Consider the following 27,235-nt stretch of genomic DNA (forward strand, 5'->3'; position numbering starts at 1 on the left):
AAAAATGCTATGTGAAAACCGCAAGTTTTTACAGGTGAAGTTTGGCGCATGCGTGGAACAACTTTCAACTCGGTGACTTTTTATTCAAGAATTTTTAAGGGGGGGGGGTTCTCTGAAATTACTGACGGAAATAACAGGATTAGGAGCCGACCACAATAATTATGATTCTATTGGGATTTTTGTATTTCTCCCATGTCCACTGTTGCGGTTGCATTAACAAATTTGAAAAAGGCAAAACAGTTTGTCCTGGTCAACTGAGACCATTCAACACTATTTCCAAAACTCCAACAAGTGAATAAAATAAATCTGATTCTAGAATCATCGGGTGATTTGATGATTTGTCACATTCTAGTTTTTTTTTTTTCATTGTAAAATGATTTCAATAAGTACACTCTGTCGTCACGTGTAGTTACAACAACTTTTTTACAATCAGGATTGTAGTTTTAGAAGGTCTCTTTCGAGGTCCCCAAAGGAAACATGTCCCACCGAGGATAAATCCCAAAACGCTTCCCCGCAGTGCATCATTGTCTCAGTCACCTTGCCCTGCAATGATCCTTTGAAGACCTTTGGGCACGCATAAAACATCCAAAGACGTCAAGCACCTTGGTTTTTATTTGATGGTAATGATGGAGAGCGCCCTCAGTAACTTTCGCACCTTTCTCATCCACCGACCCGGACGCCTAGAAATGATCTCGCAACGTGCGTATTCAATTCAGGACTGGTGTTTTTTAAATCGATCTTTTGACACGTACACAACAAAGGCACCGAATAATTCAGACAGCAGAAAGAAAAAGTAACTGAACATGAATAATGATTTTTAATCCAGTAAGAGTAAACATAAAACGTGTAAATGAGAGATTGCAAACGGGCAGTTAATTAATACAAGGGACTGGGTAATGGTTATACCTTTCCCCGTATAGTGTTGGGCAAAAATTGACGGCAGACTTGTTTGACACACTCTACGAGCTTATTTCGCCAGAGTAGTGGCAGGTGTTTTTCTTTACAAGCTGCCCGTCCAATTTCTTCCCGTCAGTTCAATGAGCTCAATCTAGCAAGTGAGGTGGACACAAGTCAATTTCAACAGTTTATGGACGTGAATAAAGAATTCAAGAGTGGCCGCCCTAAACACCACTGAGCATTTGAAAGAACAATCCTTTTGAAAGCTAAGTGCAACACAGAATTTTATGAAAACAGTGGGAGAAATGATATGATCGAAGGGTGAAGATTCAGAAATCTAGCCCCTTCGCATAACCAGTTTGCCATCTTCAGCAGATTGAGGCAGGCACATTGGACCAAGGCTGCGTTTTTTACCATCAATGTGCACGTGTTTAATTGCCTCAACTCCTTTCTGCTTATCAACTTTGCTAAGCTGTTCCGAGAATTCCAAACGTAACCACGCACCCGTAATACAAATGTGGCCACGAGGAAATCTACCACACGGTCGAACCTTCCGTAAAAAAAAATCACCCGGACAACAGTGGCAAGAAAACTGTCCAAACCCGTTTTGACAATAAAATTCCTGTGTCCGTTCAGATTTTTTTTCAGCACAAAAGTCTGAATTCCCGTCCAATTCTCCCTGATCGGTATTAGCATTTTGGCATTGAAATTTTTTCACACCAAAGAAAAGGGAGGAAGTTTAAATACCCCCCCCCCCAAAAAAAAAAACCTTTAGTGGATTATGAGCACTGTTGCTTAACATTAAGCTGTACTAAAGCTCGCCAAATTCAACATCTGATCGTTCAAACACCACTTGCAGATACAAGCTTACAGAGCCCAGCTTTCAGCTGCGATAGTTCACAAATATCGTAAGGTAAACATTTCTTCGGGCCCTGTCAACTCCCAATTTCTTCATAACAAACACTCCAATTTTGTCAGACACATTGCTAGATTGAACCAATGTTAACTTGTAAATACACGTCAAGTTCAATATGGTTCCATGCCATGCTATTATCAGATAAAGTCCTAAAAAAGCTTATTTAACAGAAACCAATAATGAAAAGGAAAAAAATGCAGTTAAATCACAAAGATGTACGATGCAAAGTATACACTTTTTGTAAACTTCAGAAAGTCTCGAAATCAGCATTAATTTAACAACCAATGAATTTCATTGCTAGCTAAGTTAAACTTTGTAACAGGAACCGTTTTCTTTTATAATTTGTAAATACTGTTTTATAAAGCAAAGAGATGCCTCGGCAAGGGCAGCTTCCTGAGAGCTAGTTCATGAAAGCTGGCGGAATTTGCCTCGCTGCAGTTTGCCGTTTAGGCCAGTCCAAAGGCTACTTAAAAAATTCTAACAACTCTTCTCTGTGGCGTATACATTGACACTAAATCTATCAAATTGTAATTTGTTAGTAACAAGTGATGTGAACAAATAGAGACTGTCACAGTTGGTAAACAAGTGCAACGTTATTAATAATCTGATTTAACTCTTCCAACTAGTTTGAAACACAACGTTAAGGCTCGATGAGGCCTTGATTTTTTTGTTGTTTTTTGCTTTTTTTTTCTTCTCTGGATCTTACCATCAACACAAAACGTTCAACGTTTGACTCCAGTGTAAAATTACAACTACATTTAGGGTATGTCTCTCCCAAGTGTGCGACTTGGGGGTAAACGCATCCCTCAACACCTACTTTAAGATTACATTCTTTTTGTGGTATGACTATATTAAAGCAACAACTAACTTCTTTTAACAAATTAAAGCCCGTTTGCGTCAAAATACTTTTTTTAAAAACCCAAACATTGAAGGAAAACGAGTACACATCTAGCAATTGAAACAGATGCTAAAAGAAATGTTCGGGTGGCTTCAGTCCCGTCTGAAGCGCCAAGTGCATGTTATTTTAGCATTCGTTTCCGACTTTCTCTGAAAAAAAAGTTTAATAACATGGCATGTAACCATTACAAATTGCCATCACAGCGAGTCAGAGGTCCTTGCCATGCTGAATCGAAGAGTCACCAAAAACAGTAAGCTGTCCCAATGAGCCACAAACTTCTACACGTTTGGTTTAAATTTGTTCTCCCAATACTGACTGGCCACTTTTCCTCAGAGCACAGAACTGTTCGTTATTTTTGACCCATGCTTAAACTTCCATTTAGAGGCAGGTACTTGACTTTTTTGTAATGTCAAGGTTGGGCTTGGAAACCAGACTACCATCTTTCCCAAAGTCTTTTGAGAAAAAATTAAAAGACTGCGTGTGCCTGGATTACGGTTCAGGTTCCCATGGGAAAGGAGTGAAAATCGCCATGCATTCTGGCCCAAGCCGTCAAAAGATTGTTTTTTTTCTCTGCAATCTTTCGATTGCAAAAAGTTTCATCACTATGGTGATGAGATCAGCTCACTCTGAAGAGTGCAGCTTCCTTTTACACAAAAAAGTAAAAAAATAAAAATAAAAAAAAAAGATGACAGTAACTGTGTTGTCTTCAAGTCCGATCTGCTTGTTTTTTTGTTGCCTCTTTAAATCTGGTTCCAAGAAGCTTCTTTCCAAACAAAGTCTCCAAGAAAAAAAAAAAAAAGAATCACCCCACAGCCTGGATCCTTCTTTTCCCACCAAAATGTAATGGTGGGTGTTTCAAAAAAGCAATTCACCACCGTCACAAGAAACCAGTGTGGTTTCACTCTGAAATCGTTATCTATGAAAAGTTTGTACTGCTCTCTCTCCTTCTCTCAACTCAAGCAAATCAGCTGGCTAAGTTGTCAAACGACCAGGGTGGTCCAGTCCTCCTCCAAGAGGACAGCGCACAGACCTGCTTAGGGAGAGTTTTTTGCTTTGGTTGTACCCCCAGGGTCAATCATTCAGAAGAGATCTCTTCCGAAAATGGAGTCGGTTGGCAAGATTGAAACTGTCATCCATCCCTAACGAACAACCGACGAGAGGAGCCAACGTTTCCGGTTGAGAATTGTACCAGAATCTCTTCGACTTGGTTGCTCGGGGGTACGGTGCAAAAGAGAAAAAAAGAGGCTGGCTTTTTTTTACGGCCTGGTTTGTTAACACGATACGGCACTGGAAAAAAGGGACTACTTTGTGTCATTTGAATGTTGTTTTGTTTTGTCTCGATGTAGTCCACCATTCCGAAGGAAACGGGAGTTAAACGTTCTGCACTTAAGTAACACAAATAATACTCTTAAATACGAGTTGGGTGATAAAACCGTTAATATACTTACAATCTACGAGTATACGATATGTTGTTGCAAGGAGGAAGGGCAGAGGGACCATTATTTAACGCGTTACTGTTGATCGCCATGGTAACTTGCTACTCCTACCCAGTATCAATCTAAAACGATGCTTCAGTTCCACCACTGAAACTCATCTTTCATGTTACTCAACAAGCAAGTAGGCAACTGGAACTCCCACAATCAGAGTAGTTCTCAAGAAGTGATGGACCCTGTTTATGACACCCCACATCAAAAGCTGCCTCTTACAGTGAGCAAACAAAAACTTGCTCGATTTGGGGTCTGTCCATCACAGCATTTATACTATATTGCCAAGTAAACCATTTGTTGACCCATTTCAATGATCCAAAATCTTGGTGAGGATTTTTCATTTCTGTTTTGTTTCTCTTGGTTGGATTTCTTAATCAGGTCTGAGGTTTCTTTTTTTAACATGACGTTAAAAATGTAGATTACTCCAATGCGATAGCGGTAGTGTTGCAAAGAAAGTCGGATCAATCCAACATCTTTTTGCATTTTTTTTTCCTACGCCAAGTATGTGTCTCATCTTTGAAATTTTTCCCCGACATTGGAAAAACGTATCGATTACAGACTTTGGACAAGAGGTAGCACTGGATGAAATCTCCATTTTTTTGTAATTTTTTTTATGTTTTTTTTTATCAAAAAGTAAAAAATAAAGTAACAAATATGGCCATAATATACAATTCTCTCCAGAAAATAATGGCCCATATTGTTTTAAACTAAATTTCTCTTTATAATATATATTTGTCTTTTTTTATTTTAACATTTTACTATTTTTTTCCACATTTTTCATTTTACTGTTTTTTTTTCATTTTTTTCCATTAATATTCTCCCATAAATTGTTCCGGAATGCCATTTTTTCAATGCCTCTTATTATTTTAATAGCCATTCAACTTTTCATCATAACTTCAGCCAAAATTATCCATCATTCCCTCTCATATAAAAAAAAAAGAAAAATTAAAAACTGGCACTATCACTGTGCAAGTTGATTCCTTGATCATTCACGCCTAACAACCGCAACCTGGTCGCACAACTTGCAAGATCTGATCGTCGTAACTTTTGCCAACTGGATGGTCGAGCTGGGTGCCAGATATTTCATTCAGTTTACGGTTCTAAAGGGTGGCTACCCAACGAGGTCCCATTTTGCGTCCTTCTCAGGGCAGGCGTGAAAAGTCAGGAATTTCGGAGGGGAATAAAAACAAGCAGAAGAACCAACTCAACGGTCCCATCAATAAGAAACCCCCCCCCAAAAGAGTGCGAATCGCCCTTTGCCGACACCCCAAGTGTTGCGATCTGCACCTTTCTGGGGGTTAAATTTGGCCCTTTCTTCTTTGGACGTTTCCAAATGTCAAAGAGCCGCGCCTGACAATTTGGCCTTAAATTGTCGGTGGTATTCAATCGTTTCTCAATTCATCTTGCACCTTGGAGCTACCCCACCCTGGGTCTTCTCCAATATGAATCAACTCCCGTTGTGGTCAACCACAACCCCAATACTTATGAAAGAAGTCCATTATCAGCAACCTTTGTTTAGCGTTTTGGAACGCCCCCCTAAAAAATTTTCTCTTTTAAATCCCAGCTTTTCTGGGCTTTGAAATTATCTTGAAAAGAATGCTCGAACACATGGCGAAAAAAGGAAAAGAGCAAACCATCCAACTCACAGTGTAAGCATTCTTTTCAAGATGGCGAGTGAGGTTAAATCCAAGAGTAAACCCGCCGAAGATCATGTTCCAGAGAGGAGATGGGATGGGGGGGGGGGAACACGGTTGGGGGTGGGGGACAGGGTCCTCTTACTGCGGGATGCCGGGCACTGGGCCATTCATGCGGCCGCGACGCTGGTAGCCGGAGTAGTAGCCAGCGTTGTAGGAATACTGATTCTGGTTCTGGTTGCCACGGTTCATGAAATCAAAGATCATCTTGCGGAGGCGACGCTGGGCGGCCTGCCGAGGACAGAAAAAACAAATGGAATGGTCAAAGATGAATCTATTAGTGCACTCAAAATGTCCGCACTGATCCTGAAACTAGACAACCTATCACACTGCTTTTCCACACTAACTGTATTTATTTAACTCGTCAAAAATTTAGATGGTGTTTACGGTTTAATTTAAATCAAGCAGGCACCGCTGAAGCACTGCTGCCTATAAAATTTTATTTCTATAGCCGAGATCTTCAATTTGCCACGAGAAAAGACATACACGTACAGAAGCAGAGGAGAACCCTTAGTGATTCTGAGCGGGGGGTCTTAAGGTCAGAGCCCGTTAAATGAACACTTCCGGATCAATGCTTACCTGCAGGGAAAAGAAGTTTCCGTACATCTTGACCATGACCTCGGTGTCATCATCGGCGGCCTGGTCGCCCTCTTCGTCCTCCTTGTTTGCACGGGGGACCTCGATGCGGGCAAATGTCGTGCGTTGCATTTCACGCACCTGAAAGAAAAAAATATCCAATCCCTTGCACAATCGTCTTATTCAAAGCAACATCCAAAAACATTTCAAAGTTTCAATGGAACAGTTAACTGCCTGAATGTAATTTTCGAAGTGCAAATGTCTATTTGCTTCACAGAGAGTGAATAAATACAGTGTTGTCTTGGTGAGAGTCCTGTTGGTGTGGTGATTGATGCAACAGCTCCGTGCTACAACCACACTGCCTTTCATTACAACAAACCGACTACCAACTGGACTGGTTCAGGGGATAAACCAACATCTGGACACCAACGCTCACATGTGACACGGCTTCTAACGAACCGCGGTCTGAGCACATCACAAAACCTCTCTACAAGTCTTTTTAATTAACTCCCTCTCAAAGCATTCTTTCCTAGAACCTACCTGAATCCTATGAAATCCTCTGCTGGAAACCATGCCACTTTCTTTCGAGGGGCATCAAGCCCCGTGTTTGGCAACAGTGGTGGGGCTCCATCTCCCTTGACCCTCCTCTGATCGTAACACAGACGGCCAAAATCCTATTCACTTTTCCCTGCTTTACCTTGTACATTGGCTAGTCAACGACAGCCAGATTGCAATTCTGACTGGCACTGTGACTAGTCAGCAGGCGAGTGGTAGACACAGCTCACCTCTCGACAGCCCTAGTCAGCCATTTCTGCCTCACGTAGGCTGGGGACTCTAAACTGTTTAAAAACAATCCCCTCGCTAATTTTGACAGAGAGGCCAGCTTTGTCCAGAACGGACTTCGGCAGTGGAGGGTTCATCCTGCAAAATCCCAACAACCACCTGGCTGATTTTGAAGCATCTGCAATGGGGCTCAGGTTTAGGTCAGACACTCACCTTGGTGCCCTTCTTGCCAATGATACGGCCCACCAGCTTGGACGGCACGCCAATCTCGCAGCGCAGGTGGTCTTCCTTGGTCTCAAAGTGGCCCTGGCCGCAGACCTTCTCAAAGAGGCGCAGCTGGGCCTTCCACTGGGACTCAGGCGAGCCGATGATGGTCACCTTGCGCTCGGTTGACCCCTCGTTCTCCCGCGAGGCAATCTGCAACGACAACGCAAGTTGGGAAGGCAAGGTCTTCAGACCAAAGAAGCGTTGGAAGGATGAGAGCTGCCATTTTTTTTTTTTCTCTCCTCTACACCCAAACCACACCCAGACAAACACCGTTAGTTCTATCTACAACCAGGAAAGCAGTCCAGGTGTCAGTCTAGTTTCAAGTCCTGACAGTCAAACAAGGCTGGGGTTAATTCTTGAAAGATGCAGTGTCCAAGCTCATAGGAAATTTACCTGAAACCATCAACATGTTTTGGTTTCTACCAACCTCTCCTTACATGCCAGTGGTTTCCAACACACAATTTCATCAGGGTCACGACAATGCCAAAGAACAGAAACCTTTTACGTGTCATCGAGGTCAGACATAACTGACTATATCTTGCTGTAAATGAGCGAGCTATGGGTTAAATCCCATTTGCGGCTCAAGAAGTTGTCATTGGCATTCTTTTTTTGTCTCTACTCTCGAGGAGAACTAAGATTTTTCAGCTGAGCATGGACAAAGCAGCTTTGAGGTTCGTCAGCATTCACGGCGCAAGTCTCTACACGTGTCAAGTCCCAAAATCGAAAGGAGGGCCGACGACGTTCACTTTGCACACACGGTATTTACCTGGTCCTCTGCCGGAGCAATCTGAAATGATTGGGAAAGGGGAAAATCAGTGCGCGTTAACCTGTGACTCCACTTGGAGACTGTAAGGGTTACCAGCTTTTGCACAGAAGACAGCTTGGAGAAGGAAACTATTTCACTTGGTGCTGGGGCACTTTACAAGCGGTCACCCCTTTTCGCTTAATAGTTAGCCAGCAAGTCTTCAATACGGCAAATGCTGAGATTGGTCTTAAGAAATCAATACGAGCCATTCACAATAGTGCGACCTCCAAGAGCTTGCAACACATTGGCCAATCACAGCGCGCGAAATTGTCGACCCTTTCCAAACGTGCACTGGGTCGACAGATTTTTTCACTATTGTGAATCGCCCGTATTCCTACAACACATCACAAACCTGAAGTTCTCCACTAACACAAAAAGAACAGCGTCCAGCAAGTAGGACGTTTCGGGTCAATTTTTCAGTTATCAAACTCTACCTGTTTCAACTACATGCACTTGTAAGATATGGGCGATATTTACTTTGTCAAGCCAAAGTAATTTCCTGGTCAAACTATGAAACGTCAGACTGCAGCATCCCTGAAATGCCTGATCTTTTGTGCAAACAACTCGGCCCAACAAATCGGCCCGAGTACAATTTAAGCACAGCTTGGGAAGGGGGGGGACCGAGTGCATGCTACAAGCGCAGGAAGGAATATGGTTCAACATTGCCACTCACTCGGATGGAGGCGTTGGCTGTCTGGCACATTGACTTGATGATGTCACCCTTGACACCAATGATGGCGCCCACAGACTCGTTGGGCACATAAAGGTAGGTAGTCTCACTTGCCTGGGTTTGACACAAGGGGGGAAAAAACGGCTGAAACAATGTGGCAGTCTGACTGATACAAGTGTATTCACAGAATTGACCATCAAAATGACCGATTAGATCAATGGTGGATTCGCATGGCGGTACTTACATCCCTAGGGTAGTCTTGAGAGCGAACATCCCGGTAACCACGAGGATTGGGATAGTACAACCCAGGCAAAGGTCCCTGTTACAATAAGATACATCATAGATATGCATAAAAATTTGAAGAGATGCTGAAGACGAAAAAAGAACGAAAAGTGCATTACAATTATGCTGTTCTTATCAAGCAAGACTCGACCTGAATACATTTGCTTTGTTTCAGTTATTGACCCTAACAACCCTCAATTCCTTTACCAGGTGATAGATTTGGGACTGTTTGGATTAAATGGGAGATATGGTATCAAAGTTTCCATTTCCAAACACCTTCGAACACTTCGGAACTCCACATTCGACAGTGGATAACAGCAGAATTATGCCTGGGCCAACTTATGCAACTCAGACGTTGACCAAAAAACGAGGAAATTCCAATGTTTATAAGACTTTGTGCAGTGTTTTGGATGGCAGGAGTTTAAAGTGAAAAACGAGGAAATCGGCTGATCCGAGGAAGACTTGTATGCCTGTAACTGGCATGTCTACACCACGAATCTCTTCGACACCTCAGCTCTGCAGGAACCAATTTCATGGAGCCACTGAGCAGACAAATGTGCTATGCACAGGATACCTGCTTCGCAAACACAGGCTATCGACTAGAATGTCATTTGGTGCACACTGTCTGCAACTGGTTCCCTGTTGTATTTTGCTTAGCACGTAGAGCTGCTGACCAGCGATTCAGCAAGCTCTCGTAAGTAAGCAAGTCTGGTATTCTAAAAGCCAAGGTCTTTCAGGGAATTAAGCTGGACAGACTATCACGGACGCGCGCATAGTTGTTTACAAATCGCCTCATACCGAGTAAGCCCTATTGGAATACCAAACTGGTTCACTGGCCCTATGTCAGGAATCTCTCCCAGGGAGGACCCTTCCCTCTTACCCCCATGCCCTGGTTCTGGTAGCCGCCGGGGTTGTGCTCGCCGGCGCCGGAGAACATGGCCATGTGGTTGATGCCAGGGAACATCTGCTGCTGGTTTTGCATGCTCTGCATGTGCTGCTCGTAGGCTGTGCGCAGCTTTGCCGTGATGAGCGACTCGGCCTTGACCTCCTGCTCTAGGGTGCCCTTGATGGTGATGGTGCGCTCCGGATTGCAGATGGTCAGCTCGTGTAAGCTATCAAGGGTCAAGGAAATGGGCACCTCCTCAAAACCAATGTATGATGCACACCCACCAACATTCCATACTGCACTGTAGCGTTTTGTCAGCCTAATCCAATTCCTTGAGGCCTACTGTCATGCTTGGTTAGCATTCTTAGGATGTCTCGGCTCTTCGTCTTATACCATCTTATTGTCAGACAGCATAAGATAGCGTCACCGAGTTTTGATCTTCGCAGCGGGAACGCCAAATTTCACAAATGACAATGTGAACTTGGAGCTGGCTTTCGCCAGATCTGCGATTTAGGACCATCTGACATTTCAATCCACGGGGCATAATAAGAGCACTGAGACAAACTCAACACACTTGGCCCACTGAAAATGGCTTCAACCAGAGGCTGTCATTGTACTCAATTTAGGCTCCATGCTAAGGTCAATGCTTCTCGATATGAAATCATAAATTCATGAACCCAACCTAGCAACATGAGACGCAACTCACTTGAAGCCACTTTCACGCGAGCCTTCACAAAAATGCATCATCAACAACAACAACCCTCCCCAATTGTAACACTCTGAACATCCATTTTCGACAGGGTGCCAAGCCGAGTGATGACACCAAAACAGCGAGGATGAAATTTGGCCCTGAGGCTCAGTTTGCGGGGTCCGATCACTTTCCACTCACGGGGAAATGGTGATGGTGGATCCAGACTCTTGCATGATGTGCTTGAGGGAGCTTCCACCTTTGCCGATCAGGCGGCCCACCAGAGCATCGTGGGCCAGCAGCTTCAGAGGGGGCATAGACCTAGTACAGGAGAACATGTCATTCAAGCACATAAACCTTCATTTCAAAATACAACGTTCCCCAAGTACACTAAAGAGCTTCCATTGCTCAAGATTAGCAGAAATTGAAAGATTATTCCAACTCCAATACTAAAGTCTCTTTTAATACAATGCTCTTATCGCATGCTTACTTGTAAACTGTACTGGACTCAAATGTGCCAATATTGTCCTTGACTCGTGTTTGCCTTGTTCCATGATTTACATAGCATAACAAACAGCCCATCTGCAGTGGTGTACAAGTGTTCTCAATGTCTCGGGCAAGCAAGTTCTAAAAGCACAACGTCATACGCAAACGTATCACTTCCTGTATGAAGACCTGTAATGATCAGGGGAGTGATCTCCTCTTAACCCCTTCACGCCGGGATTCTTTTGACTGTGACTGCTGGGCTGTGGTGTGCCCAGTATGCAAAGCTCTGTCCAGCACTAGGCCCACATTGAGCCAGCAGCTGCCTGGTGAATAGACTGTATGTGTGGTATGCACTAATCTTCACACGAAGCCGCAGCTGTGGACAGCTCCCGGTATGAAGGGGTTAAAGCAATCAAGTGCGACTCTGTAATGCAGATGGTGACTTCCTAGCAAGAGGGTCTGGCAAGAGCAGCCTTCGGCATGACCTGAAAAACCAAATGACCTGCGAGACAGCCTCACCCTTTGTGGCAGCACTCCTGGCTCATGATATCCCGGACCTTCTTGCAAGCAGAAGTGCAGTCTTCGGGGTTGCCAAAAAAGGTCACAGCCTGCGGACGAAATTCAAATTTGTTGGGAAGGGGTAGGAAATGGTGATGCCCCCGCCCCAACTATGGCTGGGTTCAAGTACAGACTTACACAGAGATCTTTTTCAATTGGGGATCAACTAATGATCATATTGGACAACATCGGCAAAACGTCGGATAGGCAAAATTTAACCGTCCTTGCCGATATGAATGCTGATGTTAAATTGAAGAAAGGAACAAACTCTGCACTCGGTTTTGGCAAACACAAATGTCATATTTTTTTCTTTAGCATGAATAAAACCATTTTTTAAAATTTGGGGCCGTTGGTGCAACAAAGACACCCTGAACATGGTGCACCCGTGTCACGCGCGCCAAAAGGCTAGCCGCGATTCAGCCCAGGGAGCTGTGCGTCTATTCTGCACGTACTGTACCATGTATACCCTGCATGTATTGGGTTTGAATACAACCGAGTATCGTGCAAGCGGCGCCGTGACGTACACAATTACTTCAACTCAGTGACAGTAAAGGCAAAAAACTAATCCCGTTTACGGTAATGTGTAAATTGACATTTCAAATTTTAAGGGAGTACACTGGTTTTGTGTTATGAGCAGGCCTACATCCTGTTGAGGGTGAGCTTCCAGTTACTGTTGGTTAAAACATCTGACACTGGATTGGCAGTTAAAACCTACATCGGTTGATCCCTATTTTCAATACAAGCCCTGCCTCTATTCATCAAGCGGTAGGGAAAGTTATATCTAAATCCTATCTCAATCATTTGTAAGTTTAGTCTAAAGCACCTGTTTATTCCGATACTTTCATTAAGACTCCTTTTATATTTTCTGGAACCAGTGGTTAGTCCAATGGAAGATGAATGCAGAGACCCATGATGACTTCTACCACACAAAATGGTTAGGACCACAGAAAATTTCCAGTCCGTGAACTGAACAATTCGGGCCTTCCTGGGCACAGCCTCAAACTGTCCACTGAAATTCACGGAAAGTTTTTCTGCGAGTGAGAAGTCTCGCCTAGGAGTTAACAACAGAGAGGTTGAGTTGCACGTTCTACGGGAACGCGAACGCCCCAAAACGTGTGGACACCTGCTGACGTCACTGCTTCGTGCACATTGTCTCTCACATATGGGTAGTTCGCATGGACGTTCAATACGCAACAAATGGGAAGTTCACGTTGGATCAAAACGTGAGCTGCAGCTTTTTCGGAAGGTTTAAAATTATGTGTTGAACATTCACTGATATGAAATGGACATCTTTGGAAAGTGCAATGGTAAGACCATTGGGATTTTTTTCGTGCTTTGTTTAATATGACTGATTAAACTTCTTTTGAGAGATTTACCAGATGTGATTGATCATTTATCCTTTTATTCGCGTATTCATTGGAAGTTGTACATTTTGTGCATGACACTCACCTTAACTTTCCAACAGGCATTTGACGCCTGCGCACCTGTGCACAATGAACAAATTGACGCGTTCACATTTGCGTAATACGTGCATCTAAACCTCCCTAATCACTGAAAAGTGGAACTCTTTCCTCACTTTTACCTTCTCTCCTGATCCTGGGTTCTCATGGCGATGGATGTCAATCCTGGGGGAAAAAAGGTTACATAAAATTGAAACGGCAAAGAATATTTAGTCCCCCCAAAAAACTTTCAATGAACAGTCATTGGCAGATTTAAATACTCGCATTTCCGCATGAATGATATTTTACTCCGCCGTAAATAGTTACTAAACAGCTGAAAACTAATTGCTTGCACTTGTTTCAGCCTTTTTCAACCCCCCCGTTCCCAACCACAGCCTGAACTTTTTGAAGGCTGCGGTAATGGCAAGACACTGCCCTCTGCCATTTCCAGCCACCTGCAATAGCCCTCTAGTGTACATTAAACAGTCATCCGCCAGCACCTGTTCTATTTTGAGAAAATGACACAGGGAACAACATCCTGGGCAAAAGAAAAAAAAAGACAACTGCTAAAGGAAGGAAATGCGACAAAAATAGGTTGGGTAGGGGCAGGCTCATAAAAAAAGAGCTGGGTTCTCAAGTAGCGGGATCTGACAGCTAACCCCAACCCCCACAAAAATAGTCCTTCAGCAATAAAGACCGTTTCATAGTCGTACCAGAGTCACAGATCAGTCCTCTACTTTCACACTGGCACAAACAATGAAAAATACAAACAGTTCCACAAGGCACATGTGGCAATAAATGGTGTCCCATTTTGGCGTGGCAAATCACTGGACATCAACAAGACAAAGGCTCCTGACGCTGCTGTCAAGTTTAGGTCCTCAAGCCGAATTCCGATGATTGGAATTAACCCACGGCACGATTGGCACACGCATCTTTCACATGTGCGTCGCTGCTGATGAGCTTAAAAGCACCCCTCCCCTTTGATCTTTGACAACCTCCAGGAAAGAATCAATTTTGTTCAAACGTTTCTCTGTGGGATTCCCAACCCCCCCGCGTGGGACACTGCGGTCGGATGGTATGAATAGGAACCCTAACAGGAAACCTGGGCTTTTTTTTCTCCCTAGACGGTTTGTCTGCACAGAGGCCCGTTTTCACTGATGACTCAAGCCAATGTGGGTCTGTGTGAAGGCTGCCCAACTGCGCATGAGGAAAGTGACTACAAGTATTTTGGGGGAGGGAGGTCTTGGAATACACAGAGAAACAGAAAAATGGACATACTTACTGAACCCCCCCCCCAAAAAAAGCAATTCTTTATTTTGGCAATGATGAAACTTTGTGAGTATGCGACTCAGAAAGATAGAACTCCAGCATGATCTAGTGGAAATATGGGACAGATTTCCCTTTTCCGCACTGTTTTATGGTTTAAATTTAATCAACGGAATAAAATGGTTTTCAGAAACTGCCCCTGGACTACTATTATTTGCTTAAAAACCACCAGTTTCATAAAAGAGAATGAATGATTGGCCAGACGGAAACAACCAACCTTTCTAAGATGAAATTAAAAAAAACCAGACTGCAAAAATATGTCTAACACAATGACATCAGCGATCCCCATCTTTCTCTGCTGCATGCTAATGTTCACCATTACGGCCAACCACTCATGAAAAAAAATAACAAGGTGATATTGCCAGAATGACTGCTGCCACGGCAACTGTAGCCATGGAGATGCTGACATGCAAACAGGCTTTTCGTGGCAAACAAGATTTTTCACACAATGTGGGTAGCTCCCCATTAGCACGCCCTATAAATCTGCTAAGGAAGAAAGCATGAAAGTGATCCACACAAAAAAATGACAAACGGGGAAAAAAACATGGTCTTTGTGAAAATCACATCCCACTAGAAGGTGGTGCGGGCATAGAGTCTATAAAATATTATCATTTATTCCATTTAGGCATGTCTACTCTGAACCTTGAATAACTCACCACTACCAAGTATTACAATAAGCCAATGGCAGATTCTGTTTTGGACACAATGGAAGGCGAGGACACCAATGTGCTGAGCTATGGTGGCTGGAATTCTGAAATCCCCAAATCGTTACAATAATGCACAAGGTCTACATTAATGGAGTTCTAACGGCCTTTTAGTGGAAAGGCCTCCGGCTCGTTACATTTAAGCATTTTACTCCAGCGGTTTTGTTGAAACAATTTCTCTCTCGGGGGTGGCAAATTCTGCCGTGCTCCAATGATAGGTCACAGAGTTTATTTCCTACCTGGCCCTGGTTTCTGCAGTGGTCTGTTTGATGGTCTTGCCTCCCTTTCCGATGATGGCGCCGACCATTTCACTGGGAACCAGCATTCTGATAAGCAACCCCCCCCAAAAAAGAAATTACTTGAGCAGATATCACTCTGCATACAAGGTAATGAAATGAAATAGAATCCGTCAAGGAGCGGCTTTGGCTACAACTGCACTGCAGGTGCTTTTTTACAGCAAAACCTAGGCAGTAAGTTACATACGACCTCAGCGGGAATATTGCATGGAAAAACCTCTTTCTGCACATCTTACAAAACGCTTCCCAAGATACATCGACTCCTACACAAGCACAGAATTCAGCACAGGTATCACTCTGCATACAATCGACTTACGAAACTGATCTTGTGTAACAACTAGGAATGACCACACAAAAGAAAGAAGACACTGTTTATACAAAGAATGTGGGCGGTTTCTATCTGTGGGCGGTGTAGGGTTTAATGTTTACTGGATCACATCGTGCTAGAACAGCTGCCCACACATGGGTAAAAACTTATCATGCCCAGCCTTCAGACACAGGGAAGGAGCATAAACATTTATTCTGTGGCATTTACGAACTCAAAAACCCACACATTACTATGTAGTTGACTGGTTACAAAATCTGACATTTTTTGTACTTTTTCGAAAATTCACCAAGTTGCTTCATTCGAGTGATTCTGCAACGAATTAGAAAATTCAGTTTTCAACAGGCGGCACTGAATTAAGGCAACAAATCGTTTTCCAAATCAAAAAGGGCTTGTGCAGATCAATGTCACCAAAGCATCTAATTTAAAAGAAACATCAAATCTTGTATGGTACGAGTATAAAAACAATTTACATGCAATCTGGTCTAACTGACCCTATTTCTTCTGGAATAAAATTTCAAACTCTTCGAGTGTACCTTGAGACAGTGGACACAAAATGCAGCAATTGACTGTTTAACCCCAACCCACCTCAATCCTCCAAAATCCTCTGGCTGGTTTTGGAGGATTTTGGAAGACGGAGGATGAATAGTGATTGAAGCATGGAGGTTTACACAATCCTCAACTGCGGTGTGTTAAAACAAAAGCACATGTCTGCTTTGTTTATTATAAAAGTAAAGCCCTTTACCAAAAAAACCGGCTTTAGCCCAGCAACCAACCTGATGTGCCCAACCCTCCCCCAAAAAACACAAAACAAGACAGAAAAACCAAAGTAGGGCCATGGAGGATTTTGCAGGATTGAGGTTTCAAGTATCCTTCATTTTGTGCTAAGCCCAGAAACTGGAGGATTTTGGAGGAACGAGGATATGCCTTAGTAATAAGGCCCTAGGTTGTTAGGGTTAATGCTTCAATCATTACTGGATGGCCGAGGGTGTCGGGGGAACAAAGTCCCGAGCAGGACTGTCAAGCTAAGAAAACCAACAACAAATTAGCCAGTGCAATGGAATATGCCATAGAGTGCTTACCTGACAGGGAACACGGCATTGCCCTGGTTGCGGTTGGGATTGCGATTGTACCGATTGCTCTGGCGAGACCCAGAATTCTTATAGTTCACCTGGCAAGCAAAAAAAGACAGGTTCCACTTCAACAAGGAGGATTCATCAGTAAAAAAAAAAAAAAACACATTCTACAGCATATGTGCGTCAGTTCAGGAACACCCAAGAATGATTCAGCGTGCAGTGAACGGTTATGTGACCGAAGCACTCCCATTGACAAAGCCGGATTGCACTTTTTTCAAAAGCCCGGATGGCGTGAGAATTCTCACCTTGAGCTGCGAGTTATTGAATTCATAGTTGTTGAGCTGCTTTATGGCCTGCTGGGCCTGCTCCACAGCTGCATAGGTAGCGTTCACACTGTAACCGTTGGCACCCTCCTTGCCTGCAAACGCAAACACACAGAAGCAGTGACGAGAGATTAACACCCGGAAGCTTTAAGCCGCAGATCCGCACCATCTCTTAAAAAATCCTGAGATATTGGAAGTGCAATGTTCTAGGTCGGCGACCGCACCTTTTTCGCAGGAGGAGACATCGCCAAATGTCTTCAGCAGGTCCTGGACTTCCTGCACTGGAGTGCTCAGGGGGATATTGTGCACCTGAATGTTGGTGGAACGGCTCCTGGAATATTTAAAAAAGAAAATTCATAAAGAGTTGACGTCGGGTACTTCAAATTGTAACATGTGTAGAAGTGGGTTAGCGATGCCAGTTCCTGTTACATACAAGTTCTGAAACTGGACAGTGGGTTAGAGTTTTATGCTGCGGCACTGAAAATGCCGGGTTATTGATAGGAAGCTCCCCCAGATCATACTGGCTCTTTGAGTGCTTTCTTTTCATCAGCCACTGATGGATGTTTTCACTACAAGTTACCGTCCAGACTCAACAGAAGGCCCACAAAATAGGACCTTGCACCCAAGATTGCAATAGCCAGAACACTCAAAGTTAATGACCAAATCTGATTGGCCCATCAGGTTAATGTCAATAGACCACAGCAGTCGTTTACATATCTGACCCTAGTGATTCCAAACCAGCCAAACTCCAACACCAGGGTTGGTTGGAATCTGTTAGGTCGAGTAATGCACTGGTGTACTAGCTGTGCTCATGTGGGATTAGGAATCAAAATAAACAGAGCCCCTACTTTTTATGTGCAGTTTACTCCAGCAGAACCTCGTTATTAATAACAAGCACTGTTAACACAAGATTCTGCTTACAACAAGGACATTTTTTAGGTCCCAGTCCTTTATTTTTCATTGGTTTCATTCCCGATAATATAAGGTTCCTGTCATAACAAGGTATTTTGCAAAGTCTGAAGGACCTTTTACTAATGAGGTTCTACCCTATGTGGTGTTGAGTGTTGAAAGGATGTGGAAGGTTGCTAGTAAATCTCCCTAGGGAGTTAGGGTTGGGCCTAGTGCCAGTGGAATTTATTTAAATGGAAGGGGCTTCATCATTTTCCCAAAATTAAAAAAAAACATAGTAAACCAACAAGCAATTGCGAGTAAAATTTGAATAAAACCTGGTACACTGTGTTATCTCATTGCATATAAATAAATGCAACAATTTGGTTTCCCCAGACTAAAGACGCTGTTGCTATACCTCGTGATTCCGGGTACAGCTTTTTGCACAGTGACCACAATCACTGGAGCGGACTGATTCCTTTGTGCTCTTATTTATTGAGAACAGTGCATTGTTGTAAGGCGTCTCTTATGTCACTAAGCAAAAGCTTGCCCCAAATCATGAGGTATAGCAACAGTGTTTTTAGTCTGGAGAGTTCAAATTATGTTCATGGGAATTTAAAGAACTCACAGCACCAGATTTTAGCCAACTTGAACTCGCAAATGGCTTACAGGCACCGCTTTATTGGATATCAAACCTCAAATAGTAACAACTTGGCCGTCCAGTTTCTAAATTTGTCCAGAAGAAAACCCAGTCTGCATGCTGGTGTGCATGACAGGAATGAACAAGTAGTGCCAGAAGGCATCAATCCCCGGAGCTGCCACACAACGCTTATTTTACGGCTGAATGAACTTAAGTGAATACTGACACTCCCGTGGAACAAAATTTAAAACATTACCCAATTCATCAACGCTAGAGACTCATTCATTACGTGATGCAAATGACACACACGTATGTGGCGGTCACTCGTATAGTATCTATCCTATGGCCCACTTTTTTCCACATACTCTTCCAAACCATAGCAAGACCTACAATACAGCATTTAATGTCCACCATTTACAACAGCCAGACTTAGAGTCCCCTGGGTACACTGTGCGACTAACACCTGTAGTGTTTTAAAGGTTCAACCTAAACACGAAACAAACTTGGCGTGTATGCTCTTAAATGGATGTCCAGAATTCTTAATGACATAATTTCAATGCACATTTTATTAAAAAAAAGTAATGTAATTCACAGGTCAGCAGATGCTAAAGCTCTTTTGTTTTCCAGTTAGTTGAACCTCACGAGTTTATGACAAAACTTTGTTCCAGTTTTGATATGAAATGATTGGACGCGCAAATGGAGGCTCACCACTGAGCTAACCACAAACCAAAACCCTGTGTAATGAACATTTCCTATGACGGAAAATGATGAAGTAGATTATATAACATTCATTGGGTTTGTGAAACTTTACAGCAACTGCTGGCACATGCGGTGTATAGGGCCTACAAGTTGTTCAAAGGTAAGACACTTTCAGGTTACTGCTCACCTTGACAAGGAAAAGTTGTAGCTATTAAAACCAAATGTATGTATGAGGAGTAGGAGGCATGCTTGTACATGTGTACATGTATACATGTACAGTGGTATTTCCTTGCCAAACAAACACCATATATGTACCTACTGTACGCTTTATCCTTACGAAAAAGCTGCAGACAAAAACAGGTGACACCATCAACTTTGTAGCCAATAAAGGTTTTCCCAATTGCACGAGATGCCTCACGATAGCACTAAGCTGTGATCTCATAACAAAGATACCAAAAAGCATGACTGTGTAACTGACCAGTGGTTACCCTGACCATCCCAAATCTTCCATAAATCCTCACAGCCAACTTGAGAATCAATGCATGGGAGGATTTTGAAGGATTGAGGGCATACGGCATGTCATTCTCTGGAGGAATATGGAGGATTCAGGTTGTCACACACTTGTAATGATTTTGGAGGATTCAGGTTATTTGTTATGTGTACTTTAACCCTTACTACTTTGTAGTAAAATATAGCATACAGCGCTGCTGTTTGTCGGAGTACACGACCTTGTTCTCTGGAGTCATAAAATCCAATAGATAAGGCAATGTAACATAGAGTGTGTGGCACTATGACTTTATTATTCTCAGTACAAGTAATAATGGAAGTGCCCTAGCCAGACATGGTAATCTGTAGCACACTGGAGGATTTTGGAGGATTCAGGCTGTTGTGCCCGGTACCTTTCATTCCACACTTTTGCAGGATTCAGGTCACATGGGACTTGTAACACTTCAGAATTTGGAGGATTCTGCCGGATTCAGATTATTTACTGGAAACATGGGGTAGAGAGTTAGGGTTGATGTATCCACTGTAGTTCTATTTCATCATAAAAATCTGTGATATTATGAATAGATTTCAAATGAATTTAACTCAAAAATGCACAGGTAATCTATTCAATCCCCCCTATGAATGCCACTGGAGTTGTCAGCCTTGCCAGACTCCCAGTGGGACAACCAAAGGTTTATGTTCTAGGATAATAAGAGTCACTGAAGGAAATCAATCCAACCCATTTTTTTATCCCTTAGGTATTAATTTCTCAAGAAGGTTTATTCTAGTGTCCAAAACACTGAAGGTGCATTTCCCCCCCCCACTGGAGCCCAGAGGTATGAAATTACTTTCACATGGAATCAAGGACAGACGGCTCCACATGGAGAGGGTAGTTAAACTTAATGGAATCCAAATTATTGTAAAAACATCATTTAAAGCCATCCACAAAACAGACTAGCCGCAAGTGCATTCATACACTCTTTCCACTAAACCAGCAAAGGCCAATGCAGATTTCAACGTCCTTTGAAAGCAATCTTTTTGCCATTCTATTCAACATGGAATCTCCTGGTATTCTCCATCCATCCAATCTACACAGCTCGACCTTGTTTCGCTTTAACCACAAGAGAACGCTCCACTTACACCCTACTTGGGACTTACTTGAATACACACTGCAACACAAATCAAGAATACAATTACCTCTATGGCGAAAAAATCATGGCTGTTAGTAATATCATTTGGCACCGTTATTAAGGTACACCACCAACAACTGAGCATCGTGTAGTGAACATCACGGCAGGCTTGGAAATAACAGCCACTTCCACTGCCCCTTTAATGTGTCCCGCATGATCCACTGCATTTGAACTTGCCACTCCCACTTTCGACCTCCTTTTGACACGGCGACCCCCCTCCCCCACCAGCTGAAGTGCTGGCAGACCAGTCACTGGGACCTTCAACCAAATCTTAGTACAAACCTTATTACTGCAAGCCCAGCATTTTTCCCCAGTCTGTAAGCATAGGCCACATAAATTGTAAATGTGCATGTACACAGTACAGTGTAATAAGTGTAACTTTATGTACATCTAGGAACTCTCATGAGCCTATCTTCTTACAAAAAAGCTTTATTTCATTCAGTTCAAAATACAAAATACTTCATTTAAGGTCAAGCTGACCGAACGCCCCATTAGCGAGCCACCACGATGTGATTTTAACGGGCATGTTCACAAGACAAATGAGTTGTGATCTCTGGTAATAAAAATGACATCCTGTCTAGACTAAACTGCTTCAAGATAGCGAATGCTGGGAAGAAAACAGAAAAAAAAAATCTGAAGGTTTTTGGCGTGAGTGGGGACAGTTGTTCCAACTATTCGCCAAGACTCACGAAATACATTCAAGCCTACAGGAACCTGCCCACCAATAGCACAATTGGCATCCCATTATCAAACAATCCCCAGCCTCCAGACACACCGGGTGATAAGGGTGACATACCAGTGTGTCTAGCCACTGTTCACACACTACCTCAGAGCACACAGACCCTTGCAAACACAAGGCCACAATGCTGTGGAGACTTTTTCTGCCTGTTACGGATCACTGCTGTTAACCCGTTACATATACAGAAATGACAGGGGCCACACGATCTTGGTTCATGTAGAAAACCACTCACACACAATGATAAGGGAGGTTTTTCTCTGTTAATATTCAAGACTGTATTTTCTTTTAAGCGTGCAACAGTAGTTTGAGAAATCTGTGGCCTTCAGAGGGAAAAGTGGGACCTTGGCAATGTAATTAAGGGAGCAAGTTTTCCTCGTTGGATTCCAAACTAAGCTCAGCTACTTTTTCATGAGATTTTAATCATGTCGAATCTGTACAGAGAGTATGAAAATGGTTCACTCCAGAACAAGATTTTTCTCAGTAGGGCTGTGCCGCTTATTCAAATATTTCTGAAAACGATTATTCAAGGTGAAAAACAATACAACAGAAAGGAAAAAATTAATTTATTTGGATGCAAAATTGAATTCTAAAGCATATTTCAAGATACAAGTTAATGGCAGCTAAATGCACATGACTGCCAGTGGGCTTCAAAATGAACTTCACTGGTTCACAGATGACTAGGAAATGCATGCATTATGGTCACATGGCTACCAACGAAATGAACATGCTTTTTCAATTGATGGGGGGCACTTCTGCTCCAGGCAGAATGGCAGATATTGGCCAATAAGGTTTTTTTTTAACTCTTCACAATAAAGATACATGTTTTGTTTCTGCTAAGGTAGGAATTTGATATAAGCGAATATATTTAAATGTGTGGTGAGCAACTGCAAGGTTGAAGATTTGAATATTCAACAACTCAAACTGACTCATTCTTTCTCAACAATAAAACCCTGTTCGCACTGGAAGACTTCCTCTCAGTTACTTTTCCCGAGCCGCGCGGGAATTTTTACCGGCCAACTTCTGGCCAGGAAGAATTCCCGAGACACTTTTCCCTAGACAGAAAGTCCAGAGTGGAGAGTGCAAGTCGGTAAAAGCGGCTCAGGGAAGCGTACATCCAGTTTACTGGCAAGGTCAGGCTTACACGAGCCCCGCGCATGTACGTTGCAAGCGTCCACGTGATGTATATACACGTACACACTGCGAAGCTTATTTCTGGTTGCTTTGCAGTGATTTCGTGTTCTTGAGTCTCTCGAATGATGGCAGATATTTTTACTGAAGCAATCAGAAGATTAATTGGGGCCACCAATGTATCATTGAAAGAACTGTCATAACCGGAAGTTTGTAAAAGGTGCGCGCGTACTTGGGTCAAAGGGCGAACACGAAAGGTCACGCAAAGCGCCCTCATGTGCCATTATAGTGACAGCTTGTTTACTTTTCCTACGCGTCTCAGTAAAAATCCCCGCATCAAAAGTCCAAGTGTGCACGGTGGTAAAATTTGCCCATTTTTCATTTTCCCATCGGCTTGGTAAAATCCTCGGTAAATAAAGTCCAGTGTGGACAGGGCTTAAGAAAGGTGGAAAAGAGTTCCTTACCTGGAAAATCATGACATTCAGTGCAAAAACCCGGTAAGACTGGCCTAAAATTCTATGTACGTGTATCTACAGAGTTACTACTTGCATATATGCCCTGAATTTGACTTTTAATGACATGCCATCGCTTTATGGTAACCCAGTTGTCACTGCCGGAGGCAAAACAATGAGGATATCATTGTATGGAATTATTTGGGGGGACTTGTAAATGATTTGAAAATGAGTTTTAGGTAAAAATTTCAAGCAAAATGTGCACAACTGTCGGTTGTTTTTGCCACAGTCCTTCATTGTCCCAGCGTGCTTAGAGTAGAAATATGCAGGAAACAGTTCCATGTACGGACGCCACTTGACACCATGCACAAAACCTATGGGACTGATCTAAAAAAACGTGTTTTGTAAGTAAACAACTTGGTTTTTCCCTCCTAAATTGAATGTTTCTGGACATATTTTTGCTTTCAGATGGCTAATAGGTCACTGTAGGGAATAAATACTGGCGTCAATACATGGGACTCTTCCCAAAAGGGAAATTACATGAATAAGGATCAAATCAGAGTTTATGTCTAGACATACCTGTTGCCTCTGCCGCGTTTGGGGACAGACTGCTCCACCACCATAACTGATCCAAGTAAGTTATAGTCTGAAATAAAGAAAATAATCCAATGATCTTTTTATGTTAACCCTAACCCCCTAGGCTCCTGCACTAGAAAGCATACTGAACCTCACAAAATCCAACAGGTTCATGTACTGTACTTGTCTATGTACTTGTACATGCAGGGTAGTGTACCAAACCTGATAAACTCCAACAGAATGAGCCCGTTGGAGTTTGAGTGATATGGTATGGATGGGTCTATGCAGTATAGGATGACTTGCACTGAACAGTACCAAACCTGACAAAATCAAGCATAGTCCAACAATTGGTACAGCAAGCCAGACACTGCACACAATGAACCCTGTGTGTCCCAACTCACACAGAATCCAACACCATCTCCCTGGGCCTTTCATCCCAAGTCTCACAAAATTCAACAACAAGTTCCTCAGGTACGGTACCAAACCTGCCAAAACCTCACAAAACCTGCTGTTGGAGTATGGCAGGTTTTGGGCAGTTAGGGTTAAAGACATTACTTCCAATATCACAACCACTATAATACCTTTGCTGATGCATTTCAATTAAGTGAAGAGTCCATTGACCTTTGGCCAAATTCAAGTGGCATTTAAAAAATGTTTACATCCACAATTTTCCTGAATGGACGCAGCTGCATCATACATGTAGTTTGTTTGGCAATCACATAGGGCAACTAAGAATACTGTCCGAGTGTAAACAATATTTGACATTTTCCATTTTAATAACTTTGGACTGGTAAATTTAGTTTAGGTTATTAAAATGTGTCAAAGTACTGTAAACAGAAAACGGCAAACAATGCATTGTCTTTTCACTACTTTTGCAAAGAATGTAACATCGTGCCTCCACTTTTTCATCACGAACGCCCATCATCTCAATAGAGGTCAGTCATTGCAGAAATACCAAAAAGACAAGGATCCGGGGCTAAAAATTTCCAGCATTGATAGGAAACACTTGAAAAAACTATTTCAAATACTTTTCCAGAAAAAAACATGACATTAGTGATAGACGTATTTCTGCAATTTGTAGGACAGGCCTAGGCTAGTTTCAGTTTATCTTGGGATTAAAGATGTAGGCCTACATGTAGGTGCTTTTTCTATCAAACAGTGGTTACGTCTTGCAGAGAAAATCCAGCATCTTCCCCCTAAAACTGAAACCAGATGTGATAATGCAGAAGATTAGAAATATGTACAACTCCTTCATGCAGGTCGTAACCTCTGAAGTGTTCCTATTATCAGGAAGAGTTCCATATACAGTGATATGCGGACACCAGTAATTATTCCCTGAAGTGACCTATTAGCCAACAAAGAAAGCAAAAACAAGTCCAGAAAAGTCCAACTCAGGAAGAAAACCAAGTCGTTTACCTAGAAAAAAATTTTCTGACCAGTCTCCTAGTTACAGCCACACATAGGGTTTGTGCACAAGGTGTCCAGCGGAGTCCGTATATGGAACTCTTTTCTTAGTTTCACTCGTAGTAACTTCTAGAATTATTTTTTTGAATTTGCGGCTTACTGTCCCTGACCTACATACAACAAAGACACTATCGAACCCACAGCACCCCGTGGCGGTCATGCTATCTAGCGTCAACAACTTGAAAATACCCTCTGAGAATTTAAAAGTAGTTTTATCTAAAGTTAGAGACTCTAAGACCTGTCACTGTGTAAAAGAAATATCGAATTCGCTTCCAGATTCAGGCAGAAAAGCGAAACTTTTTCGTGATGTAGGGAGGCCGCCATCTTTCTTTACCGTCCACGCGAATACAAGATGGCGGCCGGTCAGGCTGCACGAGCCGGTCGCTCAGATAATTCCTCCATGCTCAGATTTCCACCCTCAAATATTATTTTTGATAAAAGGCCTATGATACGTTGAATATGATATGTAGGCCTAGGCACCTTATTTATATTGTAAATATGAAATATTTGTATAAAAATGCCAGAATATTTAGTTGACGCTAAATGGCATGACACCCACCACGTGGACGTTACACCGCCCAACCGAGTGACCACCATTCATGTAGTGCCTACCGTGTACATGTACAGCACAGGGTGTATTGTGTTGCGTGCTCAGCACACTGTCCAACACATGGCGTGCATATGGTGCACGTCATTTCAACATGGCGACTTCATCCCAACCCACACAACATTTGGGTACTTTTCGTGCAATATCGTCGTCAAATTTACGCCAAAGACGGCGTCTCCCGACTCTAAACTCATGCCAAATATATGAAATGTTAACATGCTGTCACAAACATAACTGACCGTTGAGCTTATCGATGGCAAGTTGGGCCATTTCTTCGTTCTCAACATCCACAAAAGCGAAGGGGCTGGCGTTGCTGTTCGGGTTGGCGCTGCGCTTCACCACCATGCTGGAGACGGGAATGCCATTTTCCTCGAAGAGATCGCGCAGGGCATCCTCAGTTACGTCCTCACTCAGGTTTCCGCAGTAGATTTTATTCATTGTGGTTGTTGTTGAGGGTTGAATTTACAAGCCTGGTGAAATTTTGGGTGAGATTGTCGCCGGTTTGGGGGAGGAATAAGTGGCCAAAGAGCCAAACTGCTCGGCTACCTGTGTGTTGGGTTTGTGACTGTATGAAAGAGAGACCGCCTGTACGCGCTCGGTACGCACAAATACCACAAATTTTTCGCCCTGCCCACGTGTTCACACCACGTGATTTTGATTGGCAGCTGAATGCGTGTCGCGCAGATTCTGTGTTCGTTGATTGGCTAATGCAAAGCAGGTAAGCCGCTCACTCAGCAGACTGACCAATCAGATGGTTCATTCTGAATCACACTAATACCGCACTCAAATACCTAGCATTTTAATTCACTGAATTGAAGGATTTGCTGTGCATTTTGGAAATTCTGAAACGCAACGTTGACCAAGTATTCGAAGTGCCTGATAAGATAGAAAAAAATGCACTCATAACTTGGTCAATCTCGTTGTCCACGTTCAATCAAAACATACATGTACATGAACGTGAGCAAAGTTCTCTTACACATCGTG

General features: G+C 42.9%; 1 protein-coding gene across 3 annotated transcripts; it reads right to left on the minus strand.

Moving 5' to 3' along the window:
* Positions 1 to 794: 794 nt before the first annotated feature.
* On the minus strand, positions 795 to 26,847 carry LOC110974670 (insulin-like growth factor 2 mRNA-binding protein 3). Of its 3 annotated transcripts, none has more exons than XM_022226475.2 (16): positions 26,491 to 26,847; positions 24,184 to 24,250; positions 17,607 to 17,713; positions 17,365 to 17,477; positions 17,066 to 17,154; positions 15,602 to 15,688; positions 13,470 to 13,518; positions 11,855 to 11,943; positions 11,051 to 11,170; positions 10,156 to 10,387; positions 9,238 to 9,312; positions 8,997 to 9,107; positions 8,285 to 8,305; positions 7,465 to 7,668; positions 6,472 to 6,609; positions 795 to 6,123 (listed from the first exon to the last, which is right to left on the minus strand). In XM_022226475.2, exons 1-16 carry the CDS (start codon positions 26,687 to 26,689, stop codon positions 5,974 to 5,976), a joined length of 1,851 nt encoding a protein of 616 aa, XP_022082167.1. In that variant the 5' UTR covers positions 26,690 to 26,847; the 3' UTR covers positions 795 to 5,973. The 3 variants fall into 3 exon arrangements, with proteins under 3 accessions (XP_022082167.1, XP_022082168.1, XP_022082173.1); XM_022226476.2 differs by having other exon boundaries at positions 13,476 to 13,518; positions 26,491 to 26,846; XM_022226481.2 differs by lacking the exon at positions 8,285 to 8,305.
* Positions 26,848 to 27,235: the final 388 nt, after the last annotated feature.

This window comes from Acanthaster planci, linkage group LG17 (assembly GCF_054643075.1).
Source record: "Acanthaster planci isolate LZ-2023a linkage group LG17, COTS_SCS, whole genome shotgun sequence".
Classification (NCBI taxonomy): Eukaryota; Metazoa; Echinodermata; class Asteroidea; order Valvatida; family Acanthasteridae; genus Acanthaster; species Acanthaster planci.